This window comes from Anas platyrhynchos, chromosome Z, assembly GCF_047663525.1.
Source record: "Anas platyrhynchos isolate ZD024472 breed Pekin duck chromosome Z, IASCAAS_PekinDuck_T2T, whole genome shotgun sequence".
NCBI lineage: Eukaryota > Metazoa > Chordata > Aves > Anseriformes > Anatidae > Anas > Anas platyrhynchos.
In genome coordinates this window covers 23,548,544-23,567,571 of record NC_092621.1, presented here as the reverse complement: position 1 = coordinate 23,567,571, position 19,028 = coordinate 23,548,544, and the positions used below count along the sequence as shown (strand labels likewise).

General features: G+C 37.1%; 1 protein-coding gene across 14 annotated transcripts in view; it reads right to left on the bottom strand.

Moving 5' to 3' along the window:
- Nucleotides 1-19,028, bottom strand: part of MAST4 (microtubule associated serine/threonine kinase family member 4) — a 293,964-nt gene that overhangs the window by 26,347 nt on the left and 248,589 nt on the right. For all 14 annotated transcript variants that reach the window (XM_038170079.2, XM_038170081.2, XM_038170080.2 and 11 more), the window contains 5 exons: nt 17,051-17,183; nt 12,758-12,825; nt 10,297-10,382; nt 1,820-2,028; nt 980-1,118 (listed from right to left, as the gene is read on the bottom strand). In XM_038170079.2, coding sequence (XP_038026007.1) covers nt 980-1,118; nt 1,820-2,028; nt 10,297-10,382; nt 12,758-12,825; nt 17,051-17,183 — 635 coding nt within the window. The remainder of the gene's footprint in view (nt 1-979; nt 1,119-1,819; nt 2,029-10,296; nt 10,383-12,757; nt 12,826-17,050; nt 17,184-19,028) is intronic.

Genomic DNA, 19,028 nt, shown 5'->3' with positions numbered 1-19,028 from the left:
CTGTGATATAATGCAAAATTATATCCTTATTATTATTATTATACTCAGAGGAAAATGTTTCAACAGCACTGCAAAAATATAAAGACAGCTTAAAAAGAAATTTAATCAAGTACAAAACAGGTGAAGAATATGACAGTTGCAAACGTGTTATTGTTACCAATGCAAATGAAGTTTCTATACGCAATTTCACATCTTAAGAGAATCAACTAAGTGTTACAAGTTAATGCTAGATTATTTGAACAAAAATAAATAGTAATTCTGAAAGAACTGGAATAGAATTAATCCGGCTTTGGAAGCAAGGTGGGCATTTTGTGCCTGTAGCAAGCTGGGTCATTCATTTGAAAAGAACTCAGATATTAAGTTAGCTGGTAACACTACACTGGCCTGAGGTGTCACACCGCGAAGGTATACATCAGCCAACAGATGTGACCGATTCGTTTTTATTTTTATTTTTTAAAGTGAAATGGGGAGAAGATTAATGGAGATACAACAGCCATATTTTTCACTACAAATACATAATGGAAAGCCTCTGTATATTTAAATACTGGAGAAAAAAAGCAACAGGAAGGATTTCCATAGTGTTCAATCTTATTCTTGTAATGCAAATAGCAAAAACCTGCATGTTGTTGATACTTTGTATTAACCTGTTTTTAAGCATACTTAGAACTTTTCGTTAACATACAATGTCAATATGCCAAAAAAAAAAAAAAGTCCTCCATTCAGCCAAAAAAAAAAGTACATTTTTCTTTATCTATTCGTATAGCCTCTTCCATCTTAAAGGACTTTAAAGAACACTTTTGGAAACATACATTCCCTGTAACTGCAGATAATGAAAATTCACATATTAGGCAGAAATTGTAAATCCACATAACATTTATGATATTAAAAAACGAAACATTTCCGGTACAGCAAAATTACACTTTTCTTATTTTATCTAACCATTTCAAAGTACTCTTTTGGTTATATTCTATATACATACTTGTCTGGCTTCAAATCCCTGTGTACAATTCCATAATTATGAAGGTATTCCAAAGCCAGAACAGTCTCTGCAAAGTACATCCTTGCCATGTCTACAGGTAAGGGACCCATATTCTTCATCAAAGTAGCACAGTCTCCACCTGTGGAAACAGGACAAATGTTCCAGATGATGCCATAAATTCTGAGGTGTACAAGCATAATCCATATATGCTGCAGAAGCAGACACAAATTGAAGTCATATATGTTGATTTTGCAGTCAGATGACCCAATTTAGCATGCAAGCACACTAACTACTGAACTGACAAAAACAGCATGAAGCTGGGATTGAGTGGTACAAGAGTTCAGCTGGAAACCAATAAAACCCATGCTTCTGCTTAAAAAAAAACAGTTCACACAGCCACAGCCTCAGCTGCAGTAGTTCATCTTTCACAGTCTTTGTCCACTGTCTTCCTCCAACATCAGCACCTTTCCAAATTTCTTCCTCTTCCTTTGCAAAAAATATCGCAAATACCACAAGACATGCTAATGAAAATTTGAACTCCAGAAAAGTTCATTTTCACATGAACTTTGAGTGGTAAGATACTTATAATTACAGTCTATGAAAAACTTTATTCAAAGATCAGTTATCCCCCATTATAGCAGGAGAAAAAGTGTTTTAAAAGACCTCACTAAGGGATAATGAATGGAAAAAAGCCACCTTATTCTTAAATTTAGATCCTAAATTGTAGTGCCAGCATACAGAGGACACACAGGGTATTTCCAGAGAACTGCAGGGATTACATTTCATTTCTGGTGTGACAAAAACTTGCTCTTCCCCTGTAAACCAGAACAGACACTTTACCTTCTACATATTCCATGACCATACATAAATGACGTCTTGTTTCAAAGGAGCAATACATGCTGACAACAAAAGGATTTTCTGCAAATGTCAGGATATCGCGCTCAACAAAAGCCTGTTGGATCTGGTTTCGAAGGATGAGATTTTGTTTATTAATTTTCTTCATGGCAAATCTTTGTCTGGTTTCTTTATGTCTCACAAAATAAACCGCACTGAAGAAGTCCAAAAGGGGGAGAAAAAGAAAAAGCACTAACTGTATTAAAAATGTCTTTTAAAATGTATATATTTAACAACTAAATACATGCAATATATTACATATATCTAAAACGTTGTAAAAAGATTTGGTTTTTATCTAATGGAGTTGACAAACCTTTCAATATTACAGAATAGGTAAAGACTTCTTTTTGTTTCATCATCAGGATCAGTTTCAGTCAACACAAATTAGTACACAAATTGAAAACAAACAAACCAAATAGCCCACCCCAACAGAAACAAACACTCTCAGCTCAGAGTTTGGGAGTTTCCATCAGCAAAGGATTATATATGGAAATCAGTCATGGCACAGTGATAAAAATCACTCTGACAAATGCTTGTTCTGTAAGCATGCAGTCAGACAATTATGACTCAGACACTGTCCAGGGGATTTTAAAACATGTCACAGGTTTCTCATGAAGGTTACTCAGAATTTGCTCGATGAGGTGGCTCCCTCATTGCCAGGTACAATATGCATCATCTTCTGTACTTGTTCAGAACCTGACATCAGCACCGATCCATATCAGGGGTAGGTCACCAGTAGGTAATCCAAAATAAAGATCACTTTAACATGATAATATAGGATTAAGATGCATCTTGATCTGCAGAATTTCACTGTGGTGTTGGGTATAAAGTTTCCTGTAAACTTGGTTAGATAAGGTCACAGTACCAGGGGAAGCGAAGTTAAAGAAAACCTCACATGGTCAAACATTCTTGCTTTCAAGGCTCAGGAAAAAGAATCAACCTGCCATGAAACACTGACACAGGACATGACTGCTGCATTTCTCAAAATCCCTTGAGGCAAGTCTTGAAAACATACCTTGCTTGAAATCCACTTTGCAGCATTTAATGCTTAAAGCATCTCCAGTATATAATTACCACAGTAGTGAGTGATTACAGAAAGAAAGGACAAAAAGGAGAAACTAAAGGGAAAAAACAGGACTCAGTTATGTAGTTTTTAAATTCAATTTGTTGTCCCCATGAGGTCCAATTATCAGCATACAAGTATTTAAGTATGAAAAGCAATTTTTGCCTTACTATTTTTTGAAAACATCTTCACACTACTACAAAACTTAGACACACTTGAAAAATCAACACTTTCTACTTTCCTTTGTGGAATATTTTTTCTAGACAAGAAAGTTTCTCTTACTCATTCTAAAAATTTTCAATAGTCCCTTGCTGTTTGTTGTTTGAACATAGCATAGGGCAAGTAAAAGACATTACACCATCATGAAACTAGGGGGAAAACACCTTGGGCAAAACCGAAGACAAACCCCACCCTTTGTGCCTCCTACTAAGTCTTGCTCCTTGCCCCTCCCAAGCTCAAAGAAAGACCAAGTTATACAACTCCAGTACTCCTCCCTACTGGCTTCATGACTTTTGTCCTGCAGCTCTTCCTACCACTCCCACTATACTAACTTCTTTCTCCACCTCTTCTGTACAACTCGTCCTTTGGTTTTTCTTTCCTTTGTGTTGTTTTTCCTCTCTTTTCTTGTTACCTGCTGTTCATCCGTCTTAAATTTCTTAACCTCCTGTAATTTCATCTTTTATTTTCCCTTTTTTCAGTCCCTTTGTGAATTTTTGACTTGTAGAAAAGTGGGTCTTTCACACGCCTAAAGCCTCAATGCTTAAAAAAAAAAGAAATACCTCTTTTCCTATGGTAGCACGTGTAGAGTTGTTGCTACTGTATTTAAAGATGAAAAGCTGGTAAGTTTGAACTATTCAATCCAGTAAAATATCTGAGACATGCTGGCTACTTTTTCAGCAGTTCTCCAAATTACTTTCTCTAGCCTTGTAGTTGCAAGCAGATAATTGTATAAATTTGCACTAGAATTCAGTTATCCACAACTCCTTAGAAAAAAAAAAGTTTCATTCACAGTATACCAGATTCACAAGACAAATGCAACGCAGTTCTCTCTCGCGCTTAGATATGTGTACTCTGTTTATATGATACCAAATGATTTTAAAAGATCTTCTACATACAAAAATGCATATCATTACTTATGTACATCCTATGTTGTCTCTCACAGTAACCTAAGCAAACAGCATTATAAAGAAAACTATACCCTGAGGAGAAGCAAAGTATTCCTATTGAAAACTACCTCTCTCCCTTCAGGATGCTGCCAATTCACAGTAGCTATGCATTTCTCTAGCATACCAGTACTTAGCAAGGCACTGCATCCTGTACACTGAGACACATGTGGTTCTCAGCTACCACTCTTTGAAAGGCAGTATAAGAATTTGCTGAAATGTCACTAAAACGATAAATTGAAAATGCAACTCTCCCCCTCCCCAACATTAACTTTAGAAAAAAAAAAAAGAAAAAAGAAAAGGTTATGCATTTGAAATAGAACAACACAACAACCTTCCTGGGACCTCAACTTAATCTAAAAAAATGGAAAGCTTGGAGTAAAGCACATAGCTGCCAAGACATAGAAGACGCTGAACTTCCAAGTAAAAAGATGAGATCAACCACAGTGAGTTCTGGTACACATTGACTTCGTTTTATTTTGAACCCTTACTTGCCATCTTTGAAGTATGCTTCTGCTACTGAATAATAAGTCACAAAGATTGGGATGACCTTTCTATTACCCTTTGTGTTCCCTGAAACTGTTCCTTTCTACACTCTCCTAATTCCTGCACTGAGCTCACTCTCTTTTCCCCACAGGCTCACTATCCTCTGTTGCTCTCTATTCCTTTACTTTTCAGGATGCTATTCCTGAAGCATTAGACAGAAGTTTATCTTTGCTTTATATGTGCTTTTATAAGAGCACAATACCTCACTCCGATTTTCCTGGCATTGATCACTAAACGCTCAGGTCGTAATTTTTGGTATGTTATAAAGAGAACTGTCAATTTGAGGATTCCTTTAATACAAGAGAAATGCATTTAGAACACCCAGAACATCTGACTGCCCTCTCCATCCACTCAAGAAATTAATAAATTCTGGGATTGTCCAAACACTGCCTCCTTCCACTTCAACATAAGTTTTTCACTCAGCTTGAACAAGCATTTATACATCACCTTTAGATAGGCACAAATATAAAAGCACTATGCACATGTGTTGAGATGACAAGAAAAATGAAAACAAATGTTTAACTTCATTCTTGTATTGCTTCAACTTACCTAATACGCAGCCTACACTTCAAATCGTACAACAAAAATTCCTTCTTTTTCCTTATATTACTTACAGGCTGCAGGCCTAGTTTACTAGACCTAGCTCTTCGGTAACTTCAACTTCTAGATACATTTTACAGTATCATCTGTCTACATTCAGTGCCTGAGGTTAATGTTGCCATGTGACTTGCTTTGACCTGATTCTCGCATTTGCCAAAGGACCTTGAACTCCTTGTGGAAACAAAGGTACTGTACTTTCTGTATTCACTGTTTAAAAGTCACAGCTGCTAACCAAGCACTACGCTTCATTTTCACAAGCAACTTCCTGAGAAGAGACTGCTAAACTCTGTACTACCCTGGAATTAAGTCTGAATTGTCTTCAGTGCCAGGCAGCCATTTGTGAGCCCACAATTTGTATCACAGCATTACAGTAAAATTTACAGATAGTTATTTAAGACCAGGACTCACAAACAACAGTGTACCACCTCCTAGCTAGAAAATGTGCATCACCACATCAAATTTATTTGTGGGCAAGGAAATAATGCTGCCTAAAGCACTGCAGCATTCCTAAGATAAGCATCCAGTGTGGTGTAGGTGAAGCACACAGCCTCGTCTCAGCAACATTTTGGATATATCTTATTCTGCATAGTAGCATACAAGATGCTGGCCATCTGAGAAAGAGAACAAGATAGCTGTGATTCTTGGTACTAGTCCTATTTGTATCAACATGTCACATAAATTTTGGCCAGACTAACCACCTGTCCATATCTAACTGAAACAACTTCTACCTTTATGGCAGCCAGTAAACACTGACGCACAGTGATGAAACCACTTTCAGATTTTCTGTAAATAAGCTCAGTAAGAACTATTCCGTAATTTGGAAAATAAAAGCTTGAGTTCTTCACCAGTTTGTAGCACGCTGCACATTCAGGAACGACTCAATTTGAAACTGTCAATACTGTAACAACCTTTCTCTACCATCAGAAAAGATTGTATTAGCTATCAAATATTAGATCCTCACATATATATTAGCTACAAAAGAGTACATTTGGCCAGTGCTGTACTGAGAAGGGAGGCTCACTCTACAACAATAAAGTCCATGAGTTCGAAGTTCACTATTTTGTGTAAGCCCACAATGAATAATGAGTATAAGATACAGAAACTGCCAGCCTTGTTTTTAAGCTGCTCTTTAAAGCCTTGGGCATCAGAGCCAAAACCTCTTACTCTGTGTAGAGCAGTCACCCACAGAGGTAAAGGGAAATAATAATTAAAAAAGAATACAGTTCATTTGATCTGCAGTCCTCTACGAGGTGGTGCTATTTAGTACCATTCTCAACTCAACTAAACATGAGCAGGTAGAAGAGACAATAATGAGTATTCATTCACAGGTTAGGGGCAGTGGCTGCTCAAGCCAATGTTGCTGATGAGTTGTGAAACTTACCTAGTGACACAATTAACCAGTGTGCCATGCAGGCAATCGTTACACACATCTCTTTCTGTAGAAGTGAAAACACTCCTGCCAGATGTGGTACCATGCATTTGCTTTAAGCAGACACAGTCAAACATTAGTAAAGACCAACGGAATTAACATCACTCCCTTCCCTGAAATCAAACAATCTTCATTCTGTTGAGCTAGCTCAGGAGAACAGGCTGATGCCACCTTAAAGACGTAGACTACCTGCTGCCTCTCAGAAGCTGAAAAATGGGGAAAAAAAATGTTGCTTTGAGTGCAGTAAAAGTTTAACATTTGGGACATATGAAAAGGAAAATTTTGGCTGGCTGAAAACAAGTCAGATAGACAGCTTGTGAAACCATTAGTGACTTGGCCTGTGTCCTACATGTTTACTGATTCACAGCTTGTTTAACTTCTTGTATATTCCCAGCCTGATACACCTCATCTACTATACAGTCATTTAATTGCACTACAAATGAGTTTACCCAAACAATTAAAAGCAGAGAAATCCTAAGATATTTACTCAAACCTTCACAAAACCAATAGCTTATATTTAAACTCATCAAGTTTAACATATCTGACAAATCTCTGCTACAGCATGCCAAGACCAACAATTACCCCGTCAAACAAAGCTTTCCATTTCACTAATGAAGGCAAAAACACCACAATAAAGTCAAAGACACCAGAATGCATATATATTGTGAATTGCTTCAGAAGGAAAACCTCCCGTATATCCTCAAAATAAATATTACAATAGCATACTAAATTTAATATGTCAGAGCACAAAATATGCCCACTGATTGAGAATAAGTCAATGAAGCTCATGCAGAATTCACACATCCACATTATTTCAAAAAGTTAATGGCCTGGAAAAGCATGGAAGTAGAAAAAAGCCTTGTAGCATAGTAACAGTAACTTTTATTTCAGCTGCTTATACTTGTAATAAAGTGCAATAAACGCCTATGGGTCAGTTTATTGCATTGTATTCACGGATGAACAGATAGTGTTGCTTAATTACACTTCATTTTGTAGATGGCTTAAAAAATACAGAGGTAACAGTGATGTGCTCCCCTCTAAACTTTACTCTAAGTTTTGAAAAAAACAATCACCAATTGTCAAGAAAAAGAATATGTGATACTCATCCGAAGTCTGTTAATAATACTGTCCCGTTTATCTTACTTAACACAGCAGAGAAATTCAAGCAAACAGAAGTTCTTAAAAAAGCGATATCCTAGACAATTTGAGTTCAAGCCTCCAAAACTTTGCAAAACTTTTAGCAACGTTAAAGACGAGGTGCTAACATCACTTTTGAAAGTGATGAGCAAATACTTTAAAAAGTCTATTTCCACGCTGTTCACTGAATTTATTCCTTTCCCTCTAAATTAGTTTATATTTGGCTATATCATTTTCTTTCTTGTTGATTTTTCTCATAAGAAGTAATTTGGTTTAAATAACCAAAAATCCCAACCAACAAAATGCACTTTGTTGTTGTTTGCTTAAGCATGGAAACAATAGCACTCCATTAAAGCTGATTATTACCAGCATACCTCTGTTTCAACAGTCAATAAAGGCTATAATGATTCATACAGAATCCAGATACACTCCAAGCTGCTCAACCTCAATCAGCTCTCCCTTTCCTCACAACTTTATGGGGGTCTCAACAATTTTTTACAACATCTATGACAATTTTACCTGTTGTATGTATGTGTGAAAGGTGTTTCACCCAGTAAGCGTTTATTTTCCCTGCCACAAGCACAAGAAAAAATATCCTACATGTCTACATCACATATGCCATAGAAAGCCCGGGCTTTTCATCCTTTCTTTTTCACCTTTCAAATCCTTACTTGTCTCTTGTTTCAAACAGATAGCTCTCTCCAGTCTGTATCTCTTAATGGTTCATCAGGACTTCTTCTGGCTTTAAAATGTATGGAGCAAGAGCCCCAGGACTGCTGCACCTCTGACTTCTTGTGGCCAGCCTCACACTGCTGGTTGCAGCATGTCTGTGTGCCACCACTCCCTCTTTTCTCCACTGCACACCAACCTAAAACTCTAAGAAGCTGGGCAGGTCCAGTGACTCAGACGCCCTTTTCTCTGACATGGACCTACCCCACATGGTTCTTCTCTTCCTCCAGTAAGACAAAGAGGAAATTGGGTAGGAGATGAAAGAGGGAGGGAGGGAGGGAACTAAGCATCTGCCAAGGGAAGGAAGAAGGGATGCAGCCAGAGAGGGGAGCAGCAGCTCCTGCTAAGTGCCAGAAGAAAGGCTTTTGAAGTCTTAGGGTAATTTGGAGAAACTAGCAGTAATGAATTTGCCTAGGGAGAAATTCTGAGAAAATGAACTGTTAAGAGGTTGAACATTGAAAAGCTGTATTTGGATATTTACATAACTTTAAAGCAAATTATGCTATCTCCTTCAGGCTTTTTGTTGAACTATGTAAGCAGGTCTGGACACAAGTAACCCTCCACATATGCGGTCATGATGAGAAGCAATAAACACCACCCGTCCCATCAGAGTTTGGGGTTGCCTTTAACTAAATATGACCAGGGAGAGGCATTACTGTACCCATAATCCCCAGACCATTAAAAAAGCATGCATAATTCCAGTGGGTATATCATGGGTGCTTTCTCTTCTGAGTACAGGGTCTTTTTAAAGAGTCCTGTCAGATTAACTGCTGTTTCCCACCTTAAGTACAGGCAGCACAGAGTAGAGACAGTCTAATGTGATCTGCACTGAGAACAGCACAGCCCTTTCCTTCACTGCTGCTCCGCGACATGGCCTCGTTTGGTGATGGGCTCCTGAACGCCAGACAGAAAACTCTATTTTGAACCAATACAACTCTCAGGTTAGATCAACAATAATAGTTCCTATTCTGACACATTTTAGTGCTGAAAAGGAGCCAGACAAAGGTCTTATAGGTGGCACTTGATCACAAGTAAGACTAAAGATATAAGTTCTGTCTCCTGAAAGGCATAATCCCTGCAGTGTAATTCCACAAAATAGTTCATGCTCACTTAAGGCTTGGGCTAATGTAATTCTCACTTGGTCTTCCAGGATTATCTACAAACAACTCACATACCACTGAGAAGTAAATTGTGTACTTTCCAAGTACTCAGAAAATTCAACCAATAAACAGTAATTCCTTGAAAGTTGTCTTGGTAAAATCTGAGGATAGGTGAGAGTCCAGAGACAGAATACAGCTGTTTAGCACTACTTATGGAAATTGCTTTCTACTTTATCAGTATTTTTAGGTCAAATAAGCACTTTTTAACAACCTGTCTCCCTTAAAGATGTAGTTTCATTCTGTTTCAGATCTGCACAAACATCAGCTGTTTCTAGTATTAAAAAGGTGGCTTTAAGTCTATCTTTTAATTTATTCAGATTTAATCTTTGTCATTATACGTAACCTAGTTCTGAAAAATCTTTGTGATACAATATTTAGTATATTAATGTACTACAGAATACAGCAATTCATCGTTGCTTAGGAGGCTACCAAAAAGTTTTTCTTCTGAACTTCAAGTATTAGCAGCTAAGGAGGAAAGCAGAATTAAGAAAACAGCAGTGCTAACAAACTCTATTCCATAACTATCCCTGCAGAAATAATGGGAAGTTAGGCAAAAACAAAATGCAAAAGGGTTGTTATACTCAAAGATTACTCACCCATAAGCTCCATTACTAATCAGTTTAATTGTTTCAAAATCACTTTCCCGAGGTTTCCTCCGGAGTTGCAGTGAGGTATTAGAGGTCTTCAAAGTAAAAGAGAAGAACACAGTTAGTACAGTATTTTATTTTACTTTCCCCCGCTTCCCCCCCCCACCCCCCCAAAAAAAAATAGGGAAAAATAAAAAACAAACCAAAGCATCAACTATCATGAGTCTGTCACATCCAGATGAACTGTCTGAAAGCTCTGGCCAGCTGACCACACAGCTGCTGAAATGAGGGACCTGAGAAGTTCTTGAGGCAAAGCTGTCTTTTCACCAAAAAGCTATCTGTTATATTGGAGCTGTCTGTCCTATGTACCAGGGTTACAGCAGATACGCATGATGGCTTCTGATAAAGGAGTTATGAGCAATTCTTATCTGGAGTTACACACTTCTGTGAATCCCACTAGGCACTCTCTGGCCACTGCCCTCCCATTCGAGTAAGTCTGATTTTATACCAGTACAGATTGGTAGTAACAGAAGTAGATGAGCTCTCGTTAATGCAAATATTTTGTACATTTCTAACTCATGTTAGGGCTGTGATACAATTTAGTACACAAATTAGTACTTTGTGGAAAGAGGCACAAAGAAATATATGGAGGATGAAAATGCAATACTTTTACCATGATAGGGGTCTCTTTCACCTACTTATATGCCAGAACATTTCAAAATGGAGTTGTCTTGAATACCTTCTTTCTAGCTGTAATTTTAGTGAATCTTGAAGATATAAGTGTAAATTAGAAATGCAGGGTGTGAGGTGCATGTGTATGTGCAGATTCCCCAGTTCCTTATTCCAAACCCACAAGATCCTTATCATGATGCTTCCCAAATCTCTGAAGAGTTCTGTGATCCCTATCTAGGTAGTTCAGTAACAGTTATAGTTGAAAGTAGATCTGGTTGGAACACTTTCAATGAAATGGTTGCTAAAGAAACAGTTCCGTACAAGATTAGTGAATATGTTAATAGAATGAATTACGCAAGAGCAGAAAGAATTTATATTACATTACATTATTTAGGCTATGTGCCTGCCAGTACAGGACTCTCCCTAATTACATATTTATGATATTGAATGATTCTGTACTTTTAAGATATGCTTCCTGACACTTTTCATGAGTCATTTTATCTTACATTTATTCCACAACCGCATTTGAGAAAATGTTTCTAGATATTCACCCCACACTCTTCTTTCCTGATATCATTCCACCATACCTCCTCCCCAATTATATATTCCTTTATTACACTGCACTATCTTTTATTTCTTCAACTTTGGAATTTGCATTTTCATGGTTCAAAAACTTACAGAATTAAAGTTTCAGTAGCCAGTTTATACCTTCATATTCATCTCATAATTCAGAACTTCCCTTCAGCATTTTAGTTATCATTTCTATTTTTTTTCTCCAATTTGTCAATATCCTTCCTCTAAACAGTGCTCAGGTCTAATACAGTGTTTTAAATGCAGAAGAATGAAAGCAGCAGAGTGAGAAACGCCCTTTACATTACAACTATGGAAGTCTTTACAGATGGTATTTGGCCAGAAAATCATAAATCTTCTGAAGATAATAGGACATTTAGGACAGGATGATGTCCTTCCCATAGCAGATCAAAACTAGCTTAACGGATACCCCATGGCTCTACTTTAAACTCTAGTAATATTTAAAAATGCCAGTAAAGTATTACTGAACTACCTATTGCTAGAACTGCATTTAGTCTGTTGGCTGACATCCAAAGTACAAATAACATCTTTTTAAAAGAATTTAAATTGACAGAATTTAAACCCACTGCAATAGCCAGCCCAATCACCTATTTTTTATTTTGAACAAGCATCTGACAAAATACTATTGTAAGTTATCCATTATTGTAGTGAAATATTTTCAAACACCAATTCAAAAGAATAATGCAGCATCTTCCAGACTGCAAACTAACTTTATGAAACAGGTTATTTGCTAACATGCTCATTTCCTCCTCATGGCTTGACTGTACCTGTTCAGACTCTTAATTTGATCATTAGCTGCCTCTGCAAACAGACTGTCTTAAAACTGCTTTAAAACAATTTATTTCTAAGGAAAGGGTATAAAAATCCTTCTAAAAAGAAGATAATTACAATGAACAGAAATGAAAGAGTCAGTGGTGGAAACTGTAGTAAAACAGCCTTCACGTGGTGATTACAGCAGCTTCATGGAAGCCAGATAATGCAACATCTAGGAATATAGGTAGAATGTTTTGTTCTGATATTTTTCATGATCCCTCTGTTTGCTGAGCACCATGGTGCTCACCGCTGCAATAGTATAAGGATTAGCTTCTGCTCCATTCAATCGATTTACACATACTAGGACAACAATATAAGACAGTGAGGGGTAACAACACATTTCTTTTTCCTTGCTCCAATTCAGCAAAAGTAGCATTGTAACAGGAAAACTTACACTTATTGATTCATCCATTTCCAGAGTTTCTGCTGCTCCACTGTCACAGTTAGCTAGCTGAGCTATTTCTAGAAGCAAAGATTAGAATACAGTAAGTACAAATGAAGTACAAGAACTAAAATCTGAGAAATTACTTTTTTCTGGAATCATTAGTAAACACGCTGTCCTATCTGTAGTTCTTGCCAAATAACTCTTAGGATGTCTCTAAGCATTTAGGGGATAAATACCACATGGAACAGGAAGACTTGCTATTCAATGTCTATGTAATCTTCAAACAGCCAAGTATCAATAAAAAACAATAGTGTTGTGACTGCTGAAATGTTGGAATTGTGTGGTCTATGTGCAATTTGAGCATTAAGGGAAAGACAGCAATAACGTGCTAAAACTCATGAGAATTGTAGCGTACTAGGTAGGCATTAATATGTGCCCTATCCTTAATGTGCTGCTGAAAGCTTCGCAGTTGGAGCGATTCTTATAGTTCAGACAGGTACAGATTCCAAATGGTCTGCATAGTATACACAGAAATACTGATTGATATGCCTAACAAACAGTTAAAAGCATTTTTATTCCTATAAGCTTATCATCTGTGGAGTCACTAACATAGACCAGTTCTCTAGGAAATGCTTACATTTTTCAGCTTTACCAAGTTTACTGAGTTGTTCCTGCCAATATTAGCCTATGGTGAAAAGTTCCTAAGTCTATTCTGTACTCCAGTGGCACAAGAACTAAGAATTCCTCTGGGTAATAAAAGCTAAACAGGACAGCTGGTAGCTAAAAGACTCTGGGAAGCTTAGTATTACTTTAATCATATACATAGTTAATTATATACTCTTCAGAGCCAAAGATGCCCATTTTATCAGTTATATGACAGAGAAAACAACCTGAAATTTGAGAGATACGATTTTATTGTCAGTACTGTAAACTTATGAATGTGAAGAATAACTGAATATTCACATAGAATATCTAAACTGGATTTTTCTACATAATAAGTGACTATTGCAAGTGAAATTCTAGGTAACAATCTGAACAACACTTAGTTTAATCATTAACTGCAAATTAACCATGCAGATAATTTTATTGTGGAACAGATTTAAGGAGTAACTTTCACATACAATTACTATACAAAACACTATTTTTTAAAGTGTAGGAATGAAAAGTACTTGAAATACAACTTAAGAAAAAAAAGCCACAGATCTTTAGAGTCTATCAGAAGCTAGAAAGATACAAAAACACTAAGTATGTCAATGAACATTAAAAAAATCTCCAATGAGAATAAACATTTTAAAAATAGAGCCTAAGCTAAAACAATACAGGCCAAATTCCAAGTTAGAGAGGATTTTCCTGTCAAAACTCAGTTTCATGAACATGCGGGTTTTATAATAGAAGTGCTGATGAAACCTGTATACTATGGGTGATAACCAAGCATGCTAGAAAAATATACTTTGACAGCCTTCTCAACTGAAATTATTTTCAGAAATAGCAAATTAAAATGAGCCATTTTTAAACAGAACTTTTTGCAAAATATCCATTATCTGAGAAATACATATTATTTGCAAACAGTAGGTAATAATGGAATGGAACCAAGAGTCAGCTTTCAAAACACAGAGCCATGGAACCATTTTGCAATGCCTGAAGAGATTTTTAAAACTCATCTAAATACCATTAAACATCTGCCCTTTTTCTTTCATTGATTTAAACCATTTCTGAAGACTCATGATTCAAAAAGGTAAAGATGGTAATTTAAAAACCAGGGGGGAAAATTTCTCCCTGGGGAACTCTTCAGAAATGCAGCCACCAGTCTCTGATAAGTGATGAATCTGTTGTGGTATTGCTTTCACTACAGTATAAATTTATCTGGCATTATCTCCAAGTAATGCATGCATCATTTCACTCAAAGAAAGGATACTACAGCAATGGCAGCAAACAAAGGATGGAAGTAGGGAAGGGGCTGAAGCATTAGGCTGTTTTTCTCTGCAGAGGAGTGAAATCCCTTCCACGAACATTTACAAACACTGCAGGCATAATTGAACAGCTTATTTGGAAATACAATTCTGTGTATCAGGGTAAGTGGATATCAAGTATATATAATAATATAATATATAATATAATGATGTATGATATAATCCTTCAAGTATATATGTGTGTATATATATATATACTTGAAGGATTTCTGACTCTTCTGCTTTTAAAATATTTTTAAAAATTTTTCCATTTTTGGATAAAAGAAATTTAAAAGCTCTCTCAAGCAAATGATCTTCCTGCAATATTTTTATACTAATGACTACAGTGCTTCCAAATAATTCTCTCTGTACATGATTTACTCAAGGGCATAAACTCATAGTGCCATTCTTTTTATTTTTGCTTATGGGATGTCCTTTTATACAGAAGTACTAATTTAAAACTAAGATCATTCAGGAAGTCAAGGCACAGTGACTTATACTGCTTTTAAATGTCACTTTTTCTGGGGAAACAGGAAAGCAGTAACAGGAATCACGTTGCCTGAATTATTTGACTACAGATCTACATACATGTTAACATTTAAAATGATATACAAAGCAATTTAATTACCCAAGTCTTCAATTGAATGATCAGCAACCCATACGTCATATACCTCTCAGAATTTACTGATAAACCATATAGCCCATTTTTTCCCCAGAGGAAAAAAAATCAATTATCCCAGAATGTTTCAAATTTTAAGTAATACTCATCAATATTCAATTTATGAAATGCAATTATAGGACCTGTTCTAGATGAAGTACACTCACATAAAATAAATACGCAGTCTGAGAAAATAGTATCCTTTACTTGTATGTAACCTTGTCTCCAGACTTCTGTCCCAAATAAGCTGCTTAAAATTGTTTGAAGACATCATAAAACTAACTTAGTGCCAGATTTCTAACTCTTGCTGAGGAACACTTCTAGCCAAGTGGACAGAAAGATTCAAACAGCAAGCTAAGGTTCACGTAACAGAATCAAGGGCAGTAACACTAAGCTCTCAACCTATGAAACTCTAGCTTGCAGACTTTATCAGTGAAGAATTTATGATTTGTCATTTTAGGCCAAACCAACACCTCACCAAATCCAGCAGACACCTCTGTCTTGCAGAGAGTTGAGCTACTTCTTTGTCTATCCCAGTACTACATGACAGATACAAGATCACATTACATTAAATTTGTTTTTTTTCCTGATCTGCCCTGCATCCTTCCTGAAGTCTGAATCCCTGCAAAAAGCAGTGACATTGCTTTAATCTACATCTAAGATTAAAAACAATATTTGGATGTTTTTTTTTTCCTGTGAAGATAGGAGGAAGACTAATAATAGACTCAACTTCTTTTACATATTTCAATATAATATGAATTGAATCAGATCTAACCAAATTCCTGACAACACATGGCAGTGCTGAACTTCACAAGCTGCTTAAGCTGAACAAAAAAATAAATTTCTTTTACCATGTAATATCCTACTCCTTAGATTTAATGAAATGCAATCTTGCATCATAAGATTTTTTTATTTTTTATTTTTTAAAGAAGTCTGTCACATATTATTACTATTGTTTTGTGTTATCAATTCCTCCGCTAGAAATCTTCCTTGTCCTGGGCCAAAATGGCACTAGCTAGACCAATTTTCCATGATGACACTTCTGCTGGACTTTCTAACTGCAGGACTAGTGCAGAATGCAACAAATCAATTTCCACTTTTCACCAGTGATAGAACTTGGTCTCAGAATGGAAGAGAGAATGGTCTGGTTAGGAGACAAGTAATTTTAGTTTACCCAACACTGTCCTTAAAACAAGAATCAAACAACAAAAAATGTTTTGCAATTACAGTATCTCCACAGGAACCCAGTTTCCCCCTATAGAAGTCCTCATGGATAATTAAGTTAATCAGGAAAGTAAATTTTCATGATTTTAATAGAAGACATACTTTTCAGGGAGTGTAAGAAGTGGGAAGCTAGGGATACTGAAAGGCAAGTAAAAGTTTAGTCCAGTGTCAGTTATTACCTATCGCTGGATAATAGTGGCTATCAAATTATACCTGTAAATTTCAACTAGAGTTAAAATAAGGAAGTTACACGGCAAGACTGGAAGAAGATGAATATAATTGAAACAATGTATTTGTGAATGGTATTCATAGGAGAAAATCTCAGGTGGCTTTTTAATGCCTTTGAGTTTCTGAGAAAACTCAATGGATTAGAGAATGCTTGTTGTGCTAACATCTTTAGTATCACAACAAATAAATACATTGAGAAAGAAGCATCTGGCAGTCTGTAGCTGGACAAAGAGGTGCACTTACCTTCTAGAGGATCTTTATTTAATCCCAGCTGACTAATAATGTATCGAGGGATGTCTGTTTTAATGCCTTGCCCTTCTTTAGCATGGCCCTCTGCAGCTTCCAACAGATAGTAAAACTCTTCAGGATCAAATTCCTGGAAGAAAAAAGAATCATCATCATTCTCCTTGCAGAAACTGAAGCCTTAGAACCTAATATAACAATCTCCTTTTTTGTTTCTATTGCAAATATTTTTCATTTCCCTTATTAAAAACAATACCACATTACTCTTAATAGTAACCTATTATTCTATTACAATTCCTATACAATGTAATATGCTGTAAGCCATGAAATGTCATACCATTCTTTCAGAGCACTATTTTATTAATAGGAAGTGTTTTGCCCCCAAAACTTCCCACAACATTCAGTGAAATGACCTATAACCAACAATTCATTAAGTGACAAGATCTCACACAAGACAACTTCATCTCCCTGCAGCTGCTTGCACACAAAAATCTACTATTGAACTATGTGTACTTTCTACATAAATGTAGTGTATCTGTGCATTGCATATTAAAAATCTGCTAATGAAACTACATAAATATATTGCTTTGTTTTCACTTCTGAATGAAATTTTGAAATGTTTTAAATCATTATATATGCACTGTACTTTATGGAAAATGCAACTAAATGTATCACTGACTTTAAAATGAAGACAAAATTCTAACTTGCAAAAAAAACATTTCAGCTTCATTCATCCAACTGATCCAAAACTAGAGAAGAAACATCATATTTTGTGAATCAACTACATTACTACTGTAATTTATCCCATGTGTAACAGGCAAGCCCCCAACGGTGAGAAAAAAATATTTACCATAATCCCTGCCTATCCTCTAACTCGCTTGGAAATGAATTTATTTAACTACCTTAAGAGAATTTACAAATAGGGAAGGATTGAACAGAAAAAGCATGATTAATAAAAGGGTATTTTCCTTTTTTTTTTTTTTAAATTCAAAAAAGCCTTTCATTACCTTTCTCTATGAATTCATATCAAAGCTTCTTTCATACAGCCTCTATATCCTTAAAGATGTTCTTCCCAACAATACACCACAACAGGAGCAATACTTAATACAGTAAGAGCCACTAAGATGTTTTCCAGTCAATGTGCTGGATTAACCTTGGCTAGCTGTCCAATGTCCACTAAGCCACTCTCTCACTTCTCAGCAGGATGGGGAGAAATAAAATGAAAAGCACTCATGGATTCAGAGGACAGGGAGATCACACACCAATTACCATCATGGGCAAAGCACTTGGCTTGGGAAAGATTCATTTAATTTATTGCCAACTCAAAACTGAGAAAAGCAGTGAGAAACAAATGCAAACTACAAACACCTGCCCCCCTCTTTCTTACCAGACTCAACTTAAATCTCCATTCTTCTACCTCTTACCAATTAACACAGTGCAGGGCAACGGCGAATGGGGGTCAGTCAGTAAACTTCATCTCTGCTGTTCCTTTCCCATGCTCATGCCCCTGCTCCCCATGGGGTCCCTCCCACGGGATGCCGTCCTTCCCAAAATAAGCCTGTGGGGTCTGCCCACACGCAGCAGCTCTTCAAGACCTGCTCCCACACAGCTCTGTCCCACAGGGTCCATCCATCCCCCAGGAGCAAACTGCTCCAGCACGGGTCCCCCACAGGTGAGCGGCAGCTCCCCCCAGACCCCCTGCTCCTGCGGGGGCTCCTCTCCACGGGCTGCAGCTCCGGCCCGGGGCCTGCTCCTGCGGGGGCTCTCCATGGGCCGCAGCCTCCTCCAGGCCACATCCACCTGCTCCACCGGGGGCTCCTTCACCCATGGGGGGGCTGCAGCGTGGAGATCTGCTCCATGTGGGACCCATGGGCTGCAGGGGGACAGCCTGCTCCACCAGGGGCCTCTCCACAGGCCACAGGGGAACTGCTGCTGCCTGCCTGGAGCACCTCCTGCCGTCTCACATTTTCTGGTTCTC